At 30.6% G+C, this 24,077-nt stretch overlaps 4 protein-coding genes and 3 non-coding genes across 8 annotated transcripts; 1 reads left to right on the plus strand and 6 right to left on the minus strand.

Moving 5' to 3' along the window:
- Positions 1-1,069: 1,069 nt before the first annotated feature.
- On the minus strand, positions 1,070-1,174 carry LOC117132308. The gene has a single exon (XR_004455863.1). It is a non-coding gene; the product is annotated as a small nucleolar RNA snoR17 (small nucleolar RNA).
- Positions 1,175-1,251: 77 nt separating this feature from the next.
- Positions 1,252-1,347, minus strand: LOC117132287. The gene has a single exon (XR_004455846.1). It is a non-coding gene; the product is annotated as a small nucleolar RNA R44/J54/Z268 family (small nucleolar RNA).
- A 145-nt stretch (positions 1,348-1,492) lies between these two features.
- On the minus strand, positions 1,493-1,572 carry LOC117132283. Its single transcript, XR_004455843.1, has one exon. It is a non-coding gene; the product is annotated as a small nucleolar RNA Z267 (small nucleolar RNA).
- A 6,845-nt stretch (positions 1,573-8,417) lies between these two features.
- LOC103852905 (GDSL esterase/lipase At1g74460) lies at positions 8,418-12,382 on the minus strand. The gene is made up of 5 exons (XM_009129798.3): positions 9,973-12,382; positions 9,764-9,894; positions 9,429-9,668; positions 9,097-9,346; positions 8,418-8,894 (listed from the first exon to the last, which is right to left on the minus strand). The coding sequence occupies exons 1-5, from the start codon at positions 10,199-10,201 to the stop codon at positions 8,641-8,643; spliced, it is 1,104 nt and encodes a 367-aa protein (XP_009128046.1). The 5' UTR covers positions 10,202-12,382; the 3' UTR covers positions 8,418-8,640.
- Positions 12,383-12,678: 296 nt separating this feature from the next.
- Positions 12,679-14,734, plus strand: LOC103852907 (geranylgeranyl diphosphate reductase, chloroplastic). The gene is made up of 3 exons (XM_009129799.3): positions 12,679-13,421; positions 13,768-14,164; positions 14,304-14,734. Exons 1-3 carry the CDS (start codon positions 12,723-12,725, stop codon positions 14,606-14,608), a joined length of 1,401 nt encoding a protein of 466 aa, XP_009128047.2. The 5' UTR covers positions 12,679-12,722; the 3' UTR covers positions 14,609-14,734.
- Positions 14,455-17,364, minus strand: LOC103853408 (protein RKD2). 2 transcript variants are annotated; one of them, XM_033284444.1, is made up of 4 exons: positions 15,664-17,364; positions 15,467-15,582; positions 15,049-15,383; positions 14,455-14,953 (listed from the first exon to the last, which is right to left on the minus strand). In XM_033284444.1, exons 1-4 carry the CDS (start codon positions 15,849-15,851, stop codon positions 14,738-14,740), a joined length of 855 nt encoding a protein of 284 aa, XP_033140335.1. In that variant the 5' UTR covers positions 15,852-17,364; the 3' UTR covers positions 14,455-14,737. The 2 variants fall into 2 exon arrangements, with proteins under 2 accessions (XP_033140335.1, XP_033140334.1); XM_033284443.1 differs by having other exon boundaries at positions 15,467-17,364.
- A 5,687-nt stretch (positions 17,365-23,051) lies between these two features.
- LOC103852908 (transcription factor PRE3) lies at positions 23,052-23,933 on the minus strand. The gene is made up of 2 exons (XM_009129800.3): positions 23,773-23,933; positions 23,052-23,684 (listed from the first exon to the last, which is right to left on the minus strand). Exons 1-2 carry the CDS (start codon positions 23,902-23,904, stop codon positions 23,535-23,537), a joined length of 282 nt encoding a protein of 93 aa, XP_009128048.1. The 5' UTR covers positions 23,905-23,933; the 3' UTR covers positions 23,052-23,534.
- Between the last annotated feature and the right edge of the window lie 144 nt (positions 23,934-24,077).

Raw genomic sequence — 24,077 nt, forward strand, 5'->3', positions numbered from 1 at the left:
AACGAAATGTATAAAAAGCAAACCACCAGTAGGTGTAATCAGCAAAGACCAGCAGTGCCATTAAAGGCTATGGCAACAACAGACTTTCGTCTGAGATCCTGTCCCGTAACCAACTGGGGCTTCCACATGCCATACATATGATTTAGTAAAAGTGATGCAGTGTCACATTCCTTGCAATTCCCATGGCCTCGCCATTCCGACTGCTATCGACAAACATTGAAAGACTAACCTGCAATCATATCCAAATTTTGTATATGATCATTTCTTCGTAGAATTAAATGTTATTTAGTTCAAACATTGGAACATAGTGAAAACCCAATATAAAATATTTTGACGCAGGTGGATAGTCACATGCGAAAGAGAAAACACTGTTTCAAATAATTATTTGTCCTCCGTAATTTTCTTGCGTTCATTTTCTTCTATACTTAGTCAGAGATTTTTTCTATACTTTTTAAAAGGATTTATTTAAAAATTATCGGCTACCATGGGGTCTACATGGCAAAATCTGATTCACAAAATTCTCAATTATGGTGGCCTGATTTTATTCCCTTAATATTCTATTCTGGTTGTTTTCATTCGTCATTTCTTAGAAAACTATATAAGAAGTAATATAGTAACAGTCTCGATTGTTGTCTAAAAACCTATTCAGCTGAATAGTACTCTCAACTGAAGCAAGTTTTATCGACGTGGAAGAACAGTTTTTTTTTGTAAGCTCCAATGTTCTTTTTGTTTGTCAAAAAGAACCATGGTATATACAATTGTCAGGTCCTAGAACTGAGTTTAAATTCCAAAAAACTTTGTCACCACTAGCTTGTGGGCAGGGCCTCATAAGAGGTAACCACATGTTTTGAAGTGTTGGTTTGAAGCCTTGCAATTTTCCACGTTGAAAATACTGACCTTAAAATACTGACAAAAGCCAATGAAAGATAACGAATCTGAACAACCAGCACATCTAAACAAGGAGAGCCTTCATATAGAGTAAAGAAAGCTGATTACATTGGGTATTAATTTAGGAGCCCAATCATAAATGTTAAGGCTACAACAAAACCAACCATTCATATCTCCGTTCTTAGATGCAATCACAAGGCTTAATAATAAACACAATTATCAAAATCAAAACGATCAAAATATTGCCTCAGAGGTAGTGACAATTGTGATTATATTCATCACTATAAAAATCTGATGAAAACACATCAATAGATATACATCATAGGCACAATTCAACAAAACAAAGACTCAAAACAAAGCATATGTGCATCAGAGAGATTCCCATTTAGACAATAATCATCATTCTACTTCTCCCTGAGGAGAATCTGATGTCCCTGTCTTTTTATCGTCACTTGCACAACATCACAAAACATCTCTAAAACCCAAACAATTAAAGAGCGAATCATAATATACGACCTAATACACAAGAAAACTAGTCTCGAATACAAACCTAAATTAGCAAACAGGAATACGATTTATGATCAGAGAATAGAAAAATGATCCAAGAATGCCTCAGCGTTGTTTATTTTTTCCTAGAGACTTAGCTCTCAAAGTATATTTAATTAACACCATCACAGGCATTCTCAAAACATCTATCAAAACTATGCAAGAACGCTAACGGAAGACAAAAGATCGAATCTTTACAAAACTATCGAATAGATAACACAAGACAATGGTTCAAAGAGAAGTGGCTATGTTCTGTCTCTTACGAATCGTGATGCCTATAAATAGCAAAGCAGCGGCGGCGAACATTAGGTCAAAAAGAAAGAAGATATTAATGGCCCATTAGAGGCCCAAACAGATTCTAAAAAAAGACACATGGTTCAAAATTTCATAATCCATAACATAATGCAGTTATGGCTACTGAGGTAGTTTTTCTTAACTAGAGACACTCATCTAACTAAGAAAACTCTCTAACTAAATGGTTCCACTTTTTTTTGAAAATTAGTCACCTTTCTTATCTTCTCGGGACTAGACATTTGAAACCTAAAAACTAATTAAAAAAATTCAGAAATTATCAAAGCCTCTTTTTCACATCTTCGCAATTTTCCGCCGTATCCGGAGCAAGCAGTTTCCGTCGCGCTTACAATGTTGTGGTCTGTTGTGGGTCATTGGGTCGGGTTTTTTGTCGCCGTCGCAACAATTCCTTCTCCGCCGCCGCAACACTTCCTTCGATATGATGTGTTGTGTCTGAACTCATCTTTTCTCGTCGTGATTCATCGTCGCCATGACCTTCATGCCTCTCTTATGCGCTCTGAAACTGGCATGATAAGCTTGAGAGCAACAATGGCTAATTTTGACATTTTTGCATATTTGGTCCCTAAACTTATTGTTATTTATTTTGTAACCCCAATACTTTTAAAATGTGAAAATTGATCATTAATTTTGTCTCAAACTTCAGGAATTACATCTATGAAAATACAATTAAACTAAAGACACACCTAAATGACTTAAATGAACAAAAACAAATGTGAAGTATCAAAAATATATGTACACCGAATTGTACGACAATACACATGTACAACAAAAAAACTATGTACACAAATATTTTTACCATCCATATGTACAACAATACACATGTACATCAGATTCACATGTAAGCTGGTGAATTTTTCGGATAAATTTGCAATTTGCAATTTTAAATGAATTAAATGAACTAAAATCAAGTGCTAAAAATGAATTAAATGAAATTAAATCAAGTGCTAAAAATCATTTAGATTATTAGTTATGAATAAAACATGTAATTATGTGTACATCAATTGTCATATATGTTACTTTAGTTTGATTGATTTATTTTGTTTTTTATTTTGGTATTTTGAGTAAGCAACAATCAATCCATCTATATCTTAAAGACACCACATATTTCCAATCAACTTCTATGTACATGTGTACACGAAATACGGTGTACAAAATCACATTACACAAAACAACAATCTTTCTACACGGAAGCATGTTCACATATTGAAACAAATTGATGGGACGAGATTTGCGGAAAATATTTCATAGGTACACATGGTTATGCATTAAAATCTAGGTCTTGGAAGGTTATTATTCTTGTTTAAGCACATCTAAAGGTGTTTGCATATTTAAAATATTTACTTTCAAAGAAATTTACATGTACACTTATGTTTTTGACTATCGACAAGGGCTAAAATGTACAATATACATATTATATTTTATCAGATATTTACATGTACACATATGTTTGAGATACATGTTAGATGTCTAAGATGTTGTAAAGTTGTGTACATTCGTTAGTGTACATGTGTACAACAAATTTGGTAGTATACATCTGTACAACACACGAAAATTAGTTTACATGTGTACAACACTAAATTAAGAGGTTATATTTGCAATTTGCAATAAAAACCGAATGGAAAACTTCCAAAAGTTCAAGGACTCGTTCGTGTAATCAGGAAATGTTTGGTCTATACAATTAAAAAGTCATGAGTCAATTTGAAAGGGATATATTTGCAAATCAAAAACTTTCGAGGGCAAAAATGAATATACTCAAAAGTTGAGGGACCAAATGTGAAATAAAGCCAAAAGTGGCCATTGTTGCTCATCGAGCTTTCGCGACCCGCGGTGGTGAATTCGCTATTCAGTGGTGGATCGCTTCGGAAGATAAGCATAAATCGACGGCAAGACTGCAAAGGCAAGACAGTGAGACGACTAAGACAGAGGTGATGTAATCGAGGGTTTGACGGATGAGCTGCGGCATAAACAAAGTCGAATGTGATCCCGAGCTCGAACCACCACTGTTTCACTTTGCGGTGAATGAGAAGAGAGGACGTTTCGACGGCGGCGACGTCAGATACGAGTTGCAAAACACATGCCGAAGACGAGAATGAATTGCGACGATGTGAAAAAGAAGCTTTGATAATTTCTGAATTTTTTTAATTAGTTTTTAGGTTTTAAATGTCTAGTCCCGAGAAGATAAGAAAGGTGACTAATTTTCAAAAAAAGTGGGACCATTTAGTTAGATGAGTGCCTCTAGTTAAGAAAAACTACCTCAGTAGCCATAACTGTCATATAGTGTTATTAAAAACTTAAAACTGCCTTTGAGTGTAAATAACTCAACATAATATATGATGACTATGGTCGGCCCGCAGGATATTAGTTAATTTGATATTTACAAAATGCTCGAGTTGAAATTTGTTTTAATATTCAAGAATTTGGTTCTGTTATGTGTTACTTATTAGTATACAGTGGTATAGTTGTTTTTCGATTATTTTTGCTTTAGTATTGTATCAAATTAACTAATTGTCCAACTCATAATTATAGATGTACAAATGTGGATTTGTGATAAAGTTTGATGACAATACTGTTTTTTTTTTAATTCTTATTCATAGTGGAGTGTGTATGTGTCAGAAAGAGGCCTATAACAACTTTTATGTTTTTGCGTATGGATTTTAAATATATATTATTTTGTATAATGCATACTTGCTCTACAACATTTGCTTGTAGACTAAAAAAACTGTTTTCTATATTTTTAAAAGATAAAATATTTAATCTAGAATATAACATGGACATATGTATTGACTATATATAGAAGTTGGGTGTTATTTTAAAATGACATATGTATAGAAGTTTTTCAACCATTACTTCACTGGTACAAAACATTTATAACTGCAAATACCTTCTTTTAAAAGCAAAATTAATAAAAGCGTGTACAACAAATGTATTTTTATATATTATTCTTTACAATCTACATTAAAATATAAGTCATTATTTTTTTCATGCGTGATATTTTAAATGAAAAATATCACTGTCTCTAGAAAGTTAATTATACTTTTTTAATACATTTTCATGATAAAATCTTAACAACCTATTTAATTCTCTTTTTATTCCATCAAAATATTATTAGATATGCATAAGGACAATTCTCTCAAATAGCCTTTTCTAAAAAAATTGTCACAAAATAGCCCTCAAGAAAGAAAATGACCAAAATAGTATTTTTTATTTTGAAAATTTTAATTTTTTTTTTTTTAAATTTGAAACCATATCCCCAAAACCCCACTCTTTAACTCTAAACCCTAAGTCTAGATTAGTTAACCCTAGGGTAAAAATAAATATTTTGGTCATTTTTACCTTTAATAAAACTTATTTTGGCCATTTTCTTCATTAAGGACTATTTTGTAACAAAAACTAAAAATGACTATCATAGAAAATTTATCTATACATAATTTCAAAAATATAATATTCCATTAATATATAAATATATTTTCATATAACCATTTATAATCTACTTAATAATAATAACATTTAATTATTCTAGAGTTTATACTTTTATATGATCTAATTAATAATAATAATAATAACATTTATTATGCAAATACAATAATGTTAGAATTTTACCTTGCAAATAATAAAATCAAATCAAATATTAAAAATCCTAACACTATTGTATTTGCATAATAAATGTTATTATTATTATTATTATTAATTATATTATAAATGTATCAATATTTATAAAGGTATTTCGTTAAAAACATGTATTGATAAATATATAATATTTTAAAATAGAATACTATAAATTCAACCATATACAGTTTTTATAATAAATCACTTGATATATATATATATATATATATATATATATATATATATATATATATATATATAGTGATGAACTTTTCATGCGTAATTTTTTAATTTGGACCATTCTTGAAAATTTTATCAACTTTGACATGAATTAATTATAATATTTTATATTTTGTTTGAATACAAATAAATATTTTTTAAGAAAGTTCTAACAATCTTTTAAAAACATTTTCAGAATCAATTTATTTATTTTTTCCAAAAAATACTCAATTTTAGTTTTATTTATCATAAAAATATAATTATATATTAAAAATTATTTTAGTTTTTATTTATATAAATAAAAAAAAATATATATATATATATATATATATATATATTTAATTAAATATTTAATGGTAGTAACAATTTAAACTAATTAATTTTCAAAAATATAATTTACAAAGATTTTGTTAGAAAGATTCATATCTATTTCAAGTTAAAAGAAGATATTTTACCCAACTTAGTGTATTTCTCAAATATGATATACTGCAAAATTATTTTGAAGTACAATGTTATCGCTTCTCTTTAAAAAGAAAATATGTTTTCTTAACAGTATCTCAAAAAATATTTATCTACTATATATGTACAATTTAATTTGCTTCCATAAAAATTTTAAATTTAAAATAAAAATATGTAAAGTAATATTGTTTCATAATAATTTTTTCAAAATAATATTTTTTACAAAAATACAAAATTTATTGTAATAATATATAAGCCACATAAACATAGCTATTACAAAATTACATAATATATAGCACTAAATTACATTAAGTTATTTGTAAATTTTGTTATACTCCCTCCTTATAAAAATATATGATGTTTTAGCTTTTTTATGTATAGAATTGTACGATGTTCCACTTTCAATTAATGCAATTTACTATAAAAAATATATTAATCAAAATGTAAAAATGTAAGTGATTGAATTTTATTGGAAATCAAATCTTATATATTAAAACAGAAGTCACAACCTTGATTCATGTGTGATTTTTTTAAAAATGGACCTATTCATAGAAATTCATACTATATTTTAATTCAGATTAATAATAAATATATTTTTTAAAATATTTTAATCATAGTATCTTTTGATATCTTTTCATTTTAAATATAAATATATTTATTTTAAAATTCTAACAAATCTGTTTAAAAAGATTTTTACAAGATCTTCATTTTTGAAATTATATTTAAATATTTTCACTAATTTCGAAATTAGTTTAAAATATTATTATACATTAATATATTCAGTTATATAAAATGAAAAATAAAAAATCTATAATATTTTAGTTATTATATAATCATAATCAATTATATTAAATTAAAATTATTATATTGAGCTAAATATAATAAATTGGTATTAAATTTATATATTTATATATTTTATTTTCGTAATTATAAAATATTTATGTTCAAAAATAAAATCTAATATGTTGGTAAGATAGGTTAACATTATCAAACTATATAATACATGTATAAAAATTAACATGTATTTCTTTAAAGTTAATAATATAAAACTAGGTGTTTTGCCCGCGATGCGGGCTTAAACATTTTCTTAAATTTTTGAAAAGTTATTTGTACATTATATTCATTATACTAAAATAAATCTTAAAATAACATAATATTCTATTTTTAATTATATAATTTATGTTTTTTAACTTTTTACTAAAAGACTTTTTCAGATAACAATACAATATATATATATATATATATATATATAATTTTTTTAATTATATTTTTAGATTTTGGATAATTCAATATTCTATTTTTAACTATATAATTAAGAATTTTATTTGATTAATATTTAGTTATATAATTATGTTTTTAACTTTTCACTAAAAGACTTTTTTCAGATAACAATACAATATATATAGAAATTATCTTTTAATGTGAGAGCTCGATTCCGAAAATTTACTTCGCAAATAATAGTATAGATCTTTGTAATTACTTTAATCATAATATATTTTCATTTTAAATATAATATATATTTATATATTATATTTTAAAAATTCTAATAAATCTGTGTAATATTTAAACAGTAACTTAATGTATTTTAAGTTATCGTTTAGAAATGAAAATAAACAAATTATATCCTATTTTATCTACTTTTATAGTCATAATCATGTTAAAATATAAGTATTATACTAAAATAAATATGATAAAATTATATTCAATTGATAAATTTATAAATTTTATTTTCATAAATATAAACTATTTATTTAAAATATAATATGATGATAGAACGGCTTAAAATTAACAAACTATATAATACATGTCTAAAAATTAACATATCTTACACTTTTGTATATACAATAATAAATTATCTAAAATGAATAAGCATAAAAATATTGGTAAAAAGAAATCCAGTTTTGAAATACGGGTCAGAATTTAGCATAAATTAAATACAAAAATATTTTTAAAAAATATTTCATCATGAATATATTAATTTGCTTATTAACTAAATGCAAATACAATAAGATAAATATATAATAAGAAGTGGCAAATACATAAGGTTTAAACAATTAATTAATTATAACATGTAAATTATAAAATTATTGTATTTGAAATAGTTATATAAATATTTAAGTATATGATTAACATTAAAAATATATACCACTTATGTTCTAAAACAATAATTTATGTATAGAAAAATGAAAACAAACACCCGTGCGGTTGCACGGGTCAAAATCTAGTAAAACTTTAAACTAACTAAATGAAAAAACTAAAAAGTAATAGATAAAAGTAAATATTTAATTTTTTTTTATTATGTGTGAACAACCTTAAACATTATATATTTGTATCAAGAGAGAATATAAACTAAAATATTGAAGTATAGAAATATAAAGACCTCACGATTGTGTTTATTAAGATCTAGTTTACTATTATAAAACAAATTTGGGAGTGAACCAATACAACGGAATATCAATATATTACAGAAAACAAAGAACATTATTTCACCAAACAGAAAAGGTAAATTAAATCAAGAACAAACGAGACTCTCCTGAGTCTCCACAGCATGATCAACAAAACAGACAGAAACTGAAATTATTACGTATGTATAATTAAGACAACTATCAGTTATTTATCATCGGGAGAAGGAGCTAGATCCGGGGACGGAGAAGGAGCCTCGGAGGTACCGTCATCAGCACGCATGAAGTCAAACCTCTTGATAAGAATATTAGCAACGAGCTCGTTGGCCTTATCGGTGGGATGATACTCATCCCAAAACACATACTTACTTCTGTCTTTACACAATGTCGACGCCGGAATACACGTCAGCGCCGGCCTGATTCTGTAGAACGAGCAACACGGCGAATCCGAGTTGTCGAATCCTATACATATATTGCATACACACAAACATATAAATAAGTTAATACAATGATAATATATAAATAAACTTTAAAAGTAACGTCTATTGAACTGAATATTCGATTTTTGCAGCTATTCTATATAGTATTTTATATTAAATTAAACTCATTATAATAAGATTTTTTTAATACGTTTTTATAATATCTGCTGGTTATACATACATACCGTATTTTTGTGGGTTAGTGATAACATCGTTGACGAGGTTATAAGCTTCACCAAACTTGTAGTTTGCATTTGGGAGCTTGGTTTCAAGATCTTTAAGCATTGTGGTGGCAGCTTTGTTGAATCTCACAGCAAGACTACTCGCTTTGTTTTGACATTTACCATCGAGACTTAAAGCTCTTTGGAGTGGGATACAACCCATTGGTCCTAACCCAAACACCATTAGCTTCCTCGCTCCCAAACTATGCAACACCTAAAACATATCATATATACTGGTCGATATATGATTTAATAAACATGTATATGTATACTAAGTGTTTTATCTAGATACTGACCCTAAGTTGAGATTCAAGTGTTTCCATTAAGTAGTCGACGAATGTTTGATCAGTGTACTTCCAAGAATCGCTATAGACAGGCATCAAGTAGTTGTTAATGAAGTCATTGCTGCCTAAAGAGACGACGTATCCAGCTTGTTGGAAGAATTTCTCTGCTTCTTTTTTCCCTATCTTTGCCACAATTACATCTTGTGTCCCTTGGAACAATTCTATTTGCTTCCATAGAGAAAATTTTTGGATCTTCACAAAATACAAAACTAACCATCAAATATAATATCTTTTGAATCTTTTTCATTTACTTTGTGCAAAAGGATATTAATATATTGGTGACTTACGAAATAACCACCAGTTTCATTCAAGATTCCACCACCTCCTGAGGCGTAGTTCACTCCATTTGCAAGTATTACATCTTCATTCATTGATGGATCTAGAAAGGCTAATGGTCTTGGTAACCCAATTTTATCACCTGAAAGTTCAAATAAAGTAATTCACATGACATGATATATATACCACGTTCGTTATATAACATGTACACATGACTTACTTATAATGTCTGAAACAGTTCGGCCATTAGTGAACCTTCCATTAGGCAAACCGTTGCCAAAATCTATACCGTAAAAGGGAAGATTCGCTTGAGCTAAACTCCTCGGTAGGTTTCTATTGTTACCTACATCGGACAATGAATCTCCAAATATAAACTGGACGATCTTGCAATCGTAGCCATTGATCGCGTTGAGTCCAAGAACGATAAAAAAAACGAGTAAGTACTTCATGTCGTTGAAGAGATCCAAATGTGTGTGTTTTTTTTCACGAACGATCCAAATGTGTGTTCATTGAAAAAGATTTGTTTGATGGTTTTTAAAGGGTGAAAATGTAAGACAGTAAGAAAAGTGGAGGAGTTATGTGAGAATAAAAGGGTGAAGGTAGATTCTGAGTTGATGAACCAACTGATTTTGTTTTTTAAATTCTCTATGGTTTATGTTTGATTCGAACCTACTTTCAACTACTATTTCCTCGTGTTGGTGCATAAGTTGTAAGTCCGTTTGCTGTCCGTAAAATTGTAATTATATTTCTTTTTGGGAATTTTTAAATTGCTTTGTTTTCGTTGAATAAATGATTTCAAGTTTTGGTTTATGAACCCATCCTACTGTATATGTATTAAAAATCTTACTATGTATTAAAAGCGAAGTAATTGTGATTTTGCTACGCATCACTTAAGATTTTTCTCTTGTACGTATTGCTGATTGTGGCCGTTCTCAGAACATTTCCAAGAAAGAACCTCATTCTGAAGATGAAGAATTCTCCAAATGAAAATTCGAGGATGGGTTGCTCCAAAAATAAACTTCAAATTTATTTTTAAAATGTTATATTATTTGCATTTTAGTCTTTACTTTAATAAAAATTAACTATAGTCACTAAATTTTATATAGATAAATAATACATTCACATTAAAAATATTAAACACAAAATTTGAAGATTTGAAGATTTTTTAAAAAGTAAAAACCACAAAATTTGAAGATTTGAGGGCCTTTTAGAAATGCTCTTACTAAACATATATCAAGAAGAATTAAATATTAGAAAAACACTTTCATTGCCAAACAAAAGAAGAAGTCTTTGCAAAGTATTTTCTAAATTTTATGTTTCACTCGTCTGTAACAGACCTCGATATTCAGGGTCCAAATTGGATTTCGGTTTTATCTAATCGGGTCTCAATTTTATCCAATCGAATCTTGATTTTTTGGATTTATCAAAATCAGCCATATTCGAGTTCTATGAAAGTAAAGAACCGGTACAACTTAATGCATTTTCACGTTCGCGTCCTAATCGGTTCTTCGGTTTAACTATACCTGATTTGTATCTACTTTGTAACCAAAAAATAAAATCGGTTCTTTGATTTTTAAATATTGTACCATTTTGTAACCAAAACTAAAGTAAAATAGATTCAAAAATAAAAAAAAAGAACATCAAACGTGATAATTCAAAATCAAACAAAAGATAAAAATAATTATTGATATGAATAAAACCAAATAAATGAAAGCATAAAAAGAAGACCAAGTTCTCATGCATTATTCAATGAAAACAAAACCAAAATCTAAAACTTCAAGCTTCAACCGCCACCTTTAACCATCAACCTTCATGTATAGATAATTATTGTAGATGTTCAATATACATTAGGAACTGAGATCATGTTTGGTACAAGTCTAAGAAAATAGAGCTGAAGAGTCACAGAATTGCTTAAAGGAAGTGAAACGGTGTGTTTCGACAGGTGGCGAAAAATGCCCCTATCTATCTGATCACGTGGAGGGCTGTCTACACAGCACAAGTCTCCTTTATTATAGATGTTTGGTACAAGTCTAAGAAAATAGAGCTGAAGAGTCACAGAATTGCTTAAAGGAAGTGAAACGGTGTGTTTCGACAGGTGGCGAAAAATGCCCCTATCTATCTGATCACGTGGAGGGCTGTTTACACAGCACAAGTCTCCTTTATTATAGATATGTTCAATATACATTAGGAACTGAGATCATGTTTGGTACAAGTTTTTTTTTTTGATTTTGAATGTTTCGGGTTCCATCGGATATCCATTTAGGTTCGGGTTCGGTTCGGATAATACTCATTATCCGAAATACCATAAAACAAGATCCATTCGATATTTTGGGTTCTGATCGGTTCAAATTTATTTTTATTGGATCGGGTTCAATTCAAGTTTTCGGATACAATTTATTTTCCCATACCTAGTTTGTAGCTAAAACCATTTATAAAATGGTTAAATCATGGGCCTAGGTGATGCCCATGATTCGAAGAGAATACTTGGAACATTCAGTGGTAATCTAGTAAGTAGTAAATAACCTAAAATGATGGCTAAACTTGAACCGTTGGACACTGAAGGCTGTTTTGCAACCAAAACGGAGCGAACAGAGAGAAAGAAAATCTCAATCACATACTGAAAAAAATAAAAATGAAGTAAAGCCTTACAGTTGTTTGAACTGAAATATCACTTTAACCCAAATTTGTGTGAACCTAAAATCCTACGGATCTTTTCTTGCCATTGCCCATGAAGTCATATCACAAGACGACAAAAAGGTTAAATTACTATCCTACGTGGCCAAAACTACGCCGTTTAGTCCGCGTAATGGGAGCCACAGATAACTCTATCCTCATCTCATCGTCACCGTCCATTATTCAATCCAACGGTATACAAACCTCGGAAATCTCCAACAATATCTAATCCACTACAATAAAGATACATTCAGACAAAACAGAACGAAGAAGCAGAGAGAACACATTGTACTTACAATGGCGAGTTTCACACTCAAATCCTTCACCGGACTCCGTCAATCCTCAACGGAGCAAACCAACTTCATCTCCAATGTCCCGTCGTCACTCTCTCTCCCCCAGCGACGAACCTCTCTCCGCGTAACCGCCTCCAGAGCCTCTCCCAACCTCGCTAACCGCAAACTCCGCGTCGCCGTCATCGGTGGAGGTCCGGCGGGAGGAGCCGCCGCCGAAACTCTCGCTCAGGGAGGCATCGAGACGATCCTCATCGAGCGTAAGATGGACAACTGCAAGCCTTGCGGCGGCGCGATCCCTCTCTGCATGGTCGGCGAATTCAACTTGCCTCTCGACATCATCGACCGGAGGGTCACCAAGATGAAGATGATTTCTCCTTCGAACATCGCCGTGGACATCGGCCGTACGCTTAAGGAGCATGAGTATATAGGTATGGTGAGGAGAGAGGTTCTTGACCAGTACCTGAGGGAGAGAGCGGAGAAGAGTGGAGCCACCGTTATCAACGGTCTCTTCCTTAAGATGGACTTGCCGGAGAATTGGGACACGCCGTACGTGTTGCATTACACGGAGTACGACGGGAAAACAGGAGCTACGGGACAGAAGAAGACCATGGAGGTTGACGCTGTTATCGGAGCTGACGGAGCTAACTCTAGAGTTGCGAAGTCCATCGGCGCCGGAGATTACGACTACGCCATCGCGTTTCAGGTCAGATCCTTTCTCTTTCCGACATGATCTGTTCAGGGTTTGATGAGAATCATGTTCTTAGGCCAAGTGGAGCAGTCTAATATGGTCTGAAACTTTAGTTTTTTAAATACATATTTTTTTCTAAAATATATATACATAAACCATGGTCTGAAACTTTAATTTTTAAGAGATTTTTAAATTTAGAGTTTATAATTTTTTTTTAAAAACATATATAGGTAAAGATATTGATTTTAAAAACTAATTCATTACATTGTTAAATATACTGTTAATATTATTTTGAACGAGCCTAAAAATTATATGAGACGGCACTATTGTTCTTATGGTGAAAGTATTGAAACTTTTTCAGGAGAGAATTAGAATTCCAGATGATAAGATGACGTACTATGAGGATCTAGCTGAGATGTACGTCGGAGATGACGTGTCTCCGGATTTTTACGGATGGGTTTTCCCGAAATGCGACCATGTAGCTGTCGGAACAGGTACTGTTACTCACAAAGGTGACATCAAGAAGTTCCAGCTCGCGACTAGGAACAGGGCCAAGGACAAGATTCTAGGAGGAAAGATCATCCGCGTGGAGGCTCACCCTATACCGGAACACCCGCGTCCACGTAGGCTCTCCAAGCGTGTGGCTCTTGTTGGTGATGCTGCAGGGTACGTGACGAAATGTTCTGGTGAAGGGATCTATTTCGCTGCAAAGAGTGGGAGAATGTGCGCTGAAGCTATCGTTGAAGGCTCACAGAATGGTAAAGACAACACTTTTTTTGTCTTTATTTGTGTTTGCTTGATTAATGAGAGTGACTTGAGGAACAGGCAAGAAGTGAGTTGAGTTTAAGTGAGTTTTTTTTTTTTGCAGAATCTAAGTGAGTTTTTTTTTTGCAATAGGCAAGAAGATGATTGATGAGAGTGACTTGAGGAAGTACTTGGAGAAATGGGACAAGACATACTTGCCTACTTACAGGGTTCTTGACGTGTTGCAGAAAGTGTTTTACAGATCTAATCCTGCTAGAGAAGCGTTTGTGGAGATGTGTGGTGATGAGTATGTTCAGAAGATGACGTTTGATAGTTATCTTTACAAGAGAGTTGCTCCGGGTAGTCCTTTGGAGGATTTGAAGTTGGCTGTGAACACTATTGGGAGTGTGTTTAGAGCTAATGCTTTAAGGAGAGAGATTGAGAAGCTGAATGTTTAAGACACAATGAAGAAGAGATTCTTTCTTTGTCTTAAGTATGTTTATGTTATCTGTTTATTGAATGATCAGTCAAAAAGCATTTGGCATTACAATCCAATTTCTCATTAAAAAAACATATTTCACTAACCACTAATTAAACTCTTTTGCGAAACCACACAAGTGGTCAGACTTGAGACTTGCCTTCTTCTTCATCTTGTGTGTAGCCTTGAAACAAGCTTGTCTTAGCCTCTTTGTCTTGTCATCAAACTCCAAATCCGGATTCTCTTCAATCCTCCTCTTCTGATTCTCTAGCATCTCCAGCAGTGTGTTCTTGAGTTTTTCTGCATTCTCTCCTCCTTCAAACTTCTGCAGCTCCAATTAAAAATCCATTCAAAATTTAATTCATATTTCTTAAAAAAATAAATGTAATAAATGTGTTGTGTCTGTCTAGTTCTTTATACCTTGACGTTACTAATCAGAGCTAGTAGGCTCATGAGTTTGCGATGAGGCCACCGAGTAAAGCCTAGCTCGCGACATCTTCTTTTTAGAAGAGTTAAACCAACGTCGAGTTCAGTAGCTGCCTGAGTTATTGGCATGTAGAAGTATAGAGATATAGTTTCCATGGACAACGCCTTTGAAGTTGAAAAGGTTGTGTAGGTAGTAACATATCTGTTAATTTTCCTCTTATTAGTCGTCTCTTGCACTGCTTCTTCTTCAGTATTCTGCTCCAAGTCACCTTGTCCTCTGTTCTGGTCTGTTACGTTCAATGATGCAGAGCTATATGACTCGAGTACATCTACAAGACAAAGCAAAACCCATTAGACCTCTACGTGTATATATTGTTAATATAGTAACAACTATGCAAACGTTATAGTATACCTTGAGACAAGGGTTCAAGGTCAGGTAAAGGTGTAGGCAAAGGAAAAGCTTCATAGACAGAGTTGTTCATAAAAAGATGCTCTTCTTCCCATTCAAATGAAGGATACGTTAACAAGCTGCGTGTGCAATATAACATATGAGAATTTAGATTACAAGAAAATAACAAAGTTAAACTAAACAAAAGCTTATGAATTGACCTGTGATCATCAAAGGAAAGTGAATGGGTTAGAACTGAGAACGGGTTCTCTTCGTTGAGTGTATGATCAGCCATTGTACAGTGCGAGCAAGAGAGATAAGGTTGTGTTGTAAAGCTAGAGAGGGAGAAACCATTTATATAGAAACGGGAGAGAGATAGAGAGAAGAAATGAAGTGATGATAAATCCATTTGAGGACGTGGGGTGACGGCTAATTGATTGCTCTGTTAAATTTGGAGTTACAAGAGAGATATGATTAATGTTAATTAGTGGTAATTATAGGTCCGTTTAGGTTTGGATTAGAGTTTTCTTTTCATTTCTTTGGTTCACCATGCATGATCAGCTTCTCCATGTGTATATGCATGCAAGAGAAAAGAAAAAGTAGTCTAGTATATACAATACACAGTTACAATTTACACATGTGTGTATATGTTCATACATGCATACATACATACATCACAATGATCATGATTGTTCATAATTAATAGCCTAATACCTGAATAATATCAATGTGTACTAATTAAGTTCCAAGATGTAACGTATGGATGAAAGTTTATTATAGATCATGGCCGTCTTTATATTTCTGGTTTTTCCCTCATTTGATTATAAGTTTATTTATGAAGTAACCAAAAAAGTTTATGGTCCACAAAAACAACGTTCCAAAATCAACCAATATTTGACAATCAATTATGTGTGTGTTATTGAAAGTGTTACAACCAATAATATGTGCTAATCGAAATTCACAACTATATTGTATGACATAATAATTGACATTCATAACCAATTTTGAATGTTAGTATAAAAATTTATATAATAACAACGGCCAACGGGAATGTGAACAACTTTTGTTTTTTACAACAAAAGAAGATTCTATCACAGGAAATGATCCAAGGAGGAAACTTTTTATCTATGTAGACAACATATGTATGCTAAAATTTTGCATTCAGCGCTGAATTTTGTCGATCGTGGAATTTTGGCGATTGTAAAAATGCTGAATGAATTCGTATATCTCTAAAGTTTCTCTAAATTTCACTATCTTCACCAATTCTGAACTGATGTGAATAACTTTTTATTCAATACAAATTCCGCGTACGAATAAAAAGTAAAAAGAAAAGATCAAACCGAGCATGGATTATGATCTAGTTAAGATATTAAAGCCACTAGATCCTTTCTCCGCGCTACGCGCGGATAATATATTTAAATTTGTTACATTTATCATTTTTATTTGTATGTAAATTTTTCTATATTAAATTATATATAACTAATTTTTAAATTTGAGTTTTTTTATATTTTTAGTTTGAAGTAAATATTTTTATTATATGTAACACAATTAACTAATAAAATATGAAGAATCAAGTCTGAGATTTTAAAGTTATGTAAAAAATATATAATTATGTATAGAACACAAATTATCTTAGTTTAAAAGATCGGAATCTCTTCTCGAATAAATTTACGAAAAAAAAAGTACTCCAATAACCTACTTAAAATATAAAAACTCCTTTTAAAAAAAAAACGTACTTAATAATATTTTTTTACATGTAATAGTTGAAAACTAACAATTGAATATCGATCTAGAATATTATTTTAATATATCTAATGTAAAATATTAATTGTAATAAACAAATTTTGAATTTTGTAATATTACATGAATTAGAAGTCTTTAAAATCTAAAATCTATTTTATTAATATACTATATTTTTTATTCATTTATTATTTTGACGTTACAAAATATTGCTTTAGTTTTATTTGTATATTATTTTGAATTTTGTAATATTACATGAATTTAGTTTCTTTTTAAGTAATTTTAAAATTATCAAGAATGTAATATATTTAAAATTATTTATTTAAATATATCCAAATATAATGTCTCATTTTTATGTGTGTTTGCGTTGAGCATATTTAATTTGTAATTTGTATATTTAATAACACATTATTGCGTGTCGTTCTATGGTTTTAATAAATGTGTTGTCATCTCATTTTTATTACTACTAATATGATTTTTTAGTGATCAATGATAATGTATTTTAAACGTTATGTATTATATTTTATTGTATATTTTTTAACTCTTCGTGCTGGCACTTTTTTTAGAATCATTTTAATTAGATAATAGGTTTTAAGATGTAAATAAAACTGTGTATGTTGTAAATTTAGACTTCTTAGTGTAGCTGAGCACTATCAATTATGGAAATTATATTATGATTTTATTTTACATAATCTTTTTTTCTGTGTATTTTTTTTGTTTTATTTTGTATTTTTACAATTTTATTGCATTATTCTTTAACTGCAGAGAATTGATATTTCTAATTTTTGTTTCATATACCTTAAAAGTCTTCGGTTGATTTTTGTTTGTTTTCTTTCTCCAATTATAATGTATAGTTCGACCGTTTCTTCTTTTTTTTTGGATCAAACTACTAATATCATCAGATAGAAAAGCTTAAACTCTAAGAATTAAGTGAGTATTTGTGCTAGAGAAAACTGATTTAACCAATAATATAGTGAGATATTATAATATTAGAAGGTATGGAAACTCTTCTATGTTGTCCTACGCTGGACATAATTAAGTTGTTGTCAATTGATTTTATATTTGTGATAACTGGAAATGCATCTTTATGTCTTCCTTACATCATCCTTAATTGGTTTGCGGTTCGACTATTTCTAATATACTGAGAGTAACATAAAATTAGATGTTGATTATCTCCTCCCAATTAGGAATGCACAGAATGAGAGAAATTCAAGATGAGACCAGTTTACAATTTTGTCCTCATATCTATATAGAGTTAGTTTATAGATTACTCTATTTGTTTCAAAATGTAATCAATTTTAATTAAAATATGTAATATTTAAAACTTATTACTTTAGAAATCTGTCATTTAATATATAAATTTAATCAATTACACAGTAATTTACATAATTTAATTGGCTACACAATATCCAATAAATATAAAGTTACATTGAAATATAAAAATAATTTATATAGTGAAACAAAAAATACTTTTAAACCATTATTATATTATAAAACAAAGAGAATATTTAAATTATATTGAACATTAGAATAGTAAAAATCAGAAAAGCTGAAATCTCAACGTCGATCATTTACGTTGGCTATGTTATTAACTTTGAAGATAACGTGAATGATCAAGAACAAAAAAGTTAATTTTAGCTTCAGTCATTTTTTTATAATCATTTTACCAAAAAGAAAAAAATAACAGGAAGATGACTAATAAAAAAAGATACAAACAGAGTACTGTAAAAAGGTGTTGATCATAATAGCAAACATTATAGTCTCAAAAATAGTCAATTTTATATTAAATATTAGTCAAAAATAATAAAATATATAATATTAATAAATTTTATTTTAAATATAATTTAACTTTTAAAAATTTTATCATTGCACATGGTGCAGAAAAGCACCTAGTATTATTTGAATTTCAAAAACTATCTGATGCACTAACTTTTTGTGACAAATCAAATTTAAGGAACTGGGCAAGAGATTGAGAAGAGGGATGTGGAGAGGTACAAAGAGTCTTCACTTGATGAGTTATAATGGAGCATTGAAGTGCCATTGTTGTAGTCGTAGGAGTTACACCGGTGAAATTGGGTAGACGAACAGATTTGGAGTTGCTGGAGACGTCTGAGGCAAGTAGGCTAAAGAAAAGGAAGCTATAAGTTATACAATGGGCTGGCTATTTTGATGGTTTTAGATGGTTCGAGACCCATCATCTAAACATTCGCGATGACGTGGCAGTTTGATTGGTAGAGAATATTTTATCCTATGTGGCATTCCTAAAAAGCTTCAAAATTAGTAGCTTTTATATAGTAGGATGGACGTTTAGGCTTTTAACCGTGTGTCTGAGAAACCGTTTTGAAGACAAAGAAGAAGAGTTAGTAGCAAAATTTTTGCTTTTAGTCTTTCTTTGTCTTAAAATTGGAATTTTCTCAAGAGGAGACAAAACCTTAGGCATCGATGGTGTAACCTTAACCTCTCCGATGCATTGCAAAGCCTACAAAAAGACATCATAACGCTGCTTTCTGAGGGTATTGAGCCACAAGCTTAGTGTCCATATTCCTAAACACTTTTCGCTTGCCTTGCAAGTAAGGTTTCACCCATTCCACAAGGTTTTTTCTTCTCTAGTTTTTCTTTTGTTTTTTTTTTTTTTTTGCGCAACATAGAGATATTATAGATGCTAAACGAGTTGGTCCATGGGGCAATACAGAGGTGGGCTTTTGCTAACGCGTACGCTAGCCCATTAGAGGCCCGAGGGCAAAATGAAAAACGACAAACTGAAAACAGAGAGGAAATCGAATCGATATCCGACAACACTCCGTAGAGTTCTGTCGGTCTTCGCTTCATGGTGATCGCCGTGATGAGCGCTTGAGCATCTGATCGAAGCCAGATCGAGGTGAAGCCGAGTGAGAAGGCGTGAAGTAGAGCATCTCTAATGGCTAGAGCTTCTGCAAGAAGTGGTGATGCAACGTGATGATGAGATCTTCCTCCTCTCCCTACCTCTTGGTGTTTGTCTCTGAAGACCCATCATGAGCCTGCAACCACAGAGTCTGCTTTCCAGGCATCATCCGTATTGCAAAGGATTGTCGTGTCAGAGAGATCCATCGGAGGTGGAGGAAGATGAGATTTGGAGCAGTTGATGTCTCATTTAGTTGTTAGATGACCTGACGGGGAAGAGAACAAAACAAGCCAAAGTGTTTTAGAAAATTTCGTGTTGTTGCATTGAATCAATGAGTATTGCTAGATATTCTGGAGCTGTCACGTATGAACGTACGGTCATCTTTTGGACCTTCTCTAGCGAATCCAAAGTATGATAGTCTGGCGTTGAATCCTTAATCGAGAAGTATATTTGCTGCTTTGAAATCTCTGTAAATGACTTGGTTCTTCGCCCTCGCACAGCACCAATTGCAACTTTCATAGGTAGTGACCAACAAAGCACATTGGAACCTCCTACAATAATCAGAACTCAGGCCATGAGGCATGTAGAGGAAAAAAACCATGAGGTGTTGGAATTAAGAAAATGTTTCTTTACATATTTCAAACAAAATGATTTTCCAAGCTACACCATTAGGCATATACTCATAAACAAAATGTTTCGTCTTCCAAGGAGTAGCCAATCAGTTTCACCAGGTTTGGATGATGCAATCTCCCAAGATAAATCACTTCCCTATTTAGTTCAGAGAAACTTCCATTGAAACAGCTTAAGATCATCCCACTCTCTTCCGTACTTTCTGGAAAACACAACCTCCTTCTCTCCATCTCACAAGAGTCAAGACAAGAAATCTCCCAGCTGTCTCTATTGCCTCGATCACGTCAAGGAAGTAACAGAACAGGTAGTGTATGTGAAACTTAACAAGGGTTGGGCTGACATCTCTACGGCCACCCAATATTTTATTTTAAATGGCTACATATGAACCGAAATTTATCAGTACCATATTATTTTTGATTGGTCTTTATGGATTGATCACGAGTCGAAATATGGTTAGTTGGATTGTGTTATAAGTGTTTTCAGGTCGTGGATTCGAGATATTCCGTCCACATTTTATATACTTCTAGGCTTCTAGCTACATAATTACTATGATCGGCTCTGATTGTGAATAGCAGTATCTTTTATTAGATTTTATATTTGAAAGTTCATCAAAATGGTATATATATAATGAAATTCTTGTCACTGAAAATGCCTATGGGCCGGGCTGTGGCCATGTGTAAATAACTGTAATATTATAAGGTCTAATTGATGACTATTATAAGAACATTACGAATGAGTAGAAAAAAAATGTAAAGCAATAAAATTATAGGAATGAAAAGAAAAATTATTTCTCATCAATTTTGAGAAAAAAAAATTTGTTCTATATTCTTCTAGAATAAAAGGAATGAGAAAAAATGAAAAAGTAAAACCATTCCTTATAAATGGTAAAATAAAAAAGGAATAACAAATAATGCATTCTTCCTTTTTATTTCTTGATCACCAGTTAGACCCATGTGATGTTTAAAACTGGAGTAAATACTACAAAAATAAAAGTAGATATTCTCTCATACGTAATTATTTTTTCAGTCCTCTCGTATGTAATCACTTATACATTAAATGAGAAGTATTACAACATTTGTTTTGTAGCCACATGATGATTTTTAGAATTATTAGAAAAATTAGTTGGTACATCTTAACATATACTGTACTTTTTAAAAGTAAATATAAAATTGATTAGTAGTGTAAAAAAATATACTCATTTATTTCCTTAAATAAAAACTACAAAATTACCTAACATAATTAACATTTATAACAATTAATGATTTTGAATAATAAAATTTTGTTAACAATTTTTTGTATCCTTCATCATTTTTGTTTAATTTTATATTTTTTAAAAAAAACTAAACAATCATATTAATCATATGATAAAAATTAGCTTTTTTCTTATATTTTATAATTTTTTTTAAACGATTATAAATTACTAATATTATTAAAAGTCTCACATTGGAAAATTTGTGATCAATGGTTTAACTTTTTTGCTATAACAAGATACAAATGATCATAAATTATACGAATAACAAGTTTCATTTAACATATATTCAGATTATATATATATATATATATTTATTAATATTTTAATTTTATAATTTGCATTGATTTTTTAAAAACGATTATATTGTATATTTATGTCAATATCATTTAAGTTTAATTATATAACATATAAAATAAAGAAATGATTGTTTTTATTTATTTAACAAGTTATTGTAAATATACAAGAAGGATTGTTTTGATTTATGTGATTACTCCAATTTATATATATAAATAATTTTTACTCGAGTCTCAATTATTCAATTAATTTATTATTTCGTGATATGTAATCAACACAAAATAAATAATAATATGTAAAAGTAATTTGTATTTATAATACTAATTCTTGATCTTTATACTGGCAAGACGCAAATCTTCAATCTAGTAAAGTTTATTAATATTCAAATATCTTCTACTAAATGAGTATGTTCGGTGGGAAGGATAGAAAACTACAAAAGTAATTTATAAACAAGAGTGACAACAATCGAAATTAGGGTATGGCATAATATTTGCAGCTTTTTGTGCTTATTTTGAGCGCATAGCGTCAAATTCACCCCATACTCTGGTGCCCATAAACATCTTTCAATCTTCAAGATGTTAATACGCGGAAATGGAGTTTCATCGACGCCTCGGTCTCAAAATAATTAATAATTACTTTGTCAATTTTTTTTTTACCTTTTTAATGTAATATATAGTAACTAACTGTGATTTATTCTATTGTTCTTTAATATTCTGAAGCCCCATAAAACTCAATGATTTTTAAATAAATTTATTTTCTCTAAATTAGGTATGGCATTCGACAGTATATGTCGTCAACACCAAAACTAGCTGTGGACTATATTGAATAAGTTCTTGGATTTTTTTTGGAAATGAATAAAATTTTGTTCATTATTATGTTTCTTAAATTTATGGATTTATCAAATTTCTTCCTTTCTATATTTCAATTTTTTTTATTAATTTCCAAGATTATTGAAGGCTTCTTCTTAATTAATTAACGTAATTTCGATAAATGACTAAGCTGTAAATTTGTGATTATTAGTGTAAGATGATATCTTGCTATGAGATATGATTTAAATTACTAATTAAAAGACAAACAAATAAATTTCAGAAAATGAGCATAGCCAAGTACAAAACCCTAACAGAATTCGAAAAAGAGACAAACAAAATAACCGAAAAAGGGCAAAGATTTTATATGTATGACCGAAGCAGAAGTGACGAACTCGTATCCTTAAACACCTATAAGGTCATCATCTATAGAATAAGAAACAAATTCGCGTACTATTATTATTATAGTAAAAAATAAGAAGATGAAAGTTATTGGGTAAGTAAGCTTCTGAGTAAAGCGGCTTGAGCAGTGTCTGAGTTTGCGAGTAACTCAGATAGCCTCTCACTGAGATCATCAACCTCTCTATGCAGATTCCTTATGTAGTTGCATGTATCTTGCAACACTCTTGCTGCTGAAACCTGTCAATATATTATCTTTATGTACTTATCATTTTCATGCCATATATACATATATTTTATGGCTAGTTAAAACCAAGATTTAGCGTACCTTGTCGGAACGATGACTGTCCCTGAGCTCAGGAAGAAGCTGCTGCAACTTGATTACGAGATCGTTGATCTGATCCTCTGAGATCCTTGTAGTTCCTGATGATTGCCTCGAACGTGATCTTCTTCCCGACATTTTTAAATATGATCTCTAAAAGTGGTAAGGGATAGATATTGAAGCAAAAGACACTTTATCGATGAAACAGGTTATGGAGTTTAGCTATAGGATCAAACAAGTTATGCCGGAAAAAGAAGAGAGAGATAGAGGAAGATGAGAGTATGAATGAAACAAGTGAAGTGACTGTTTTA

The sequence above is a fragment of the Brassica rapa genome, chromosome A02 (genome assembly GCF_000309985.2).
Source record: "Brassica rapa cultivar Chiifu-401-42 chromosome A02, CAAS_Brap_v3.01, whole genome shotgun sequence".
Lineage (NCBI taxonomy): Eukaryota > Viridiplantae > Streptophyta > Magnoliopsida > Brassicales > Brassicaceae > Brassica > Brassica rapa.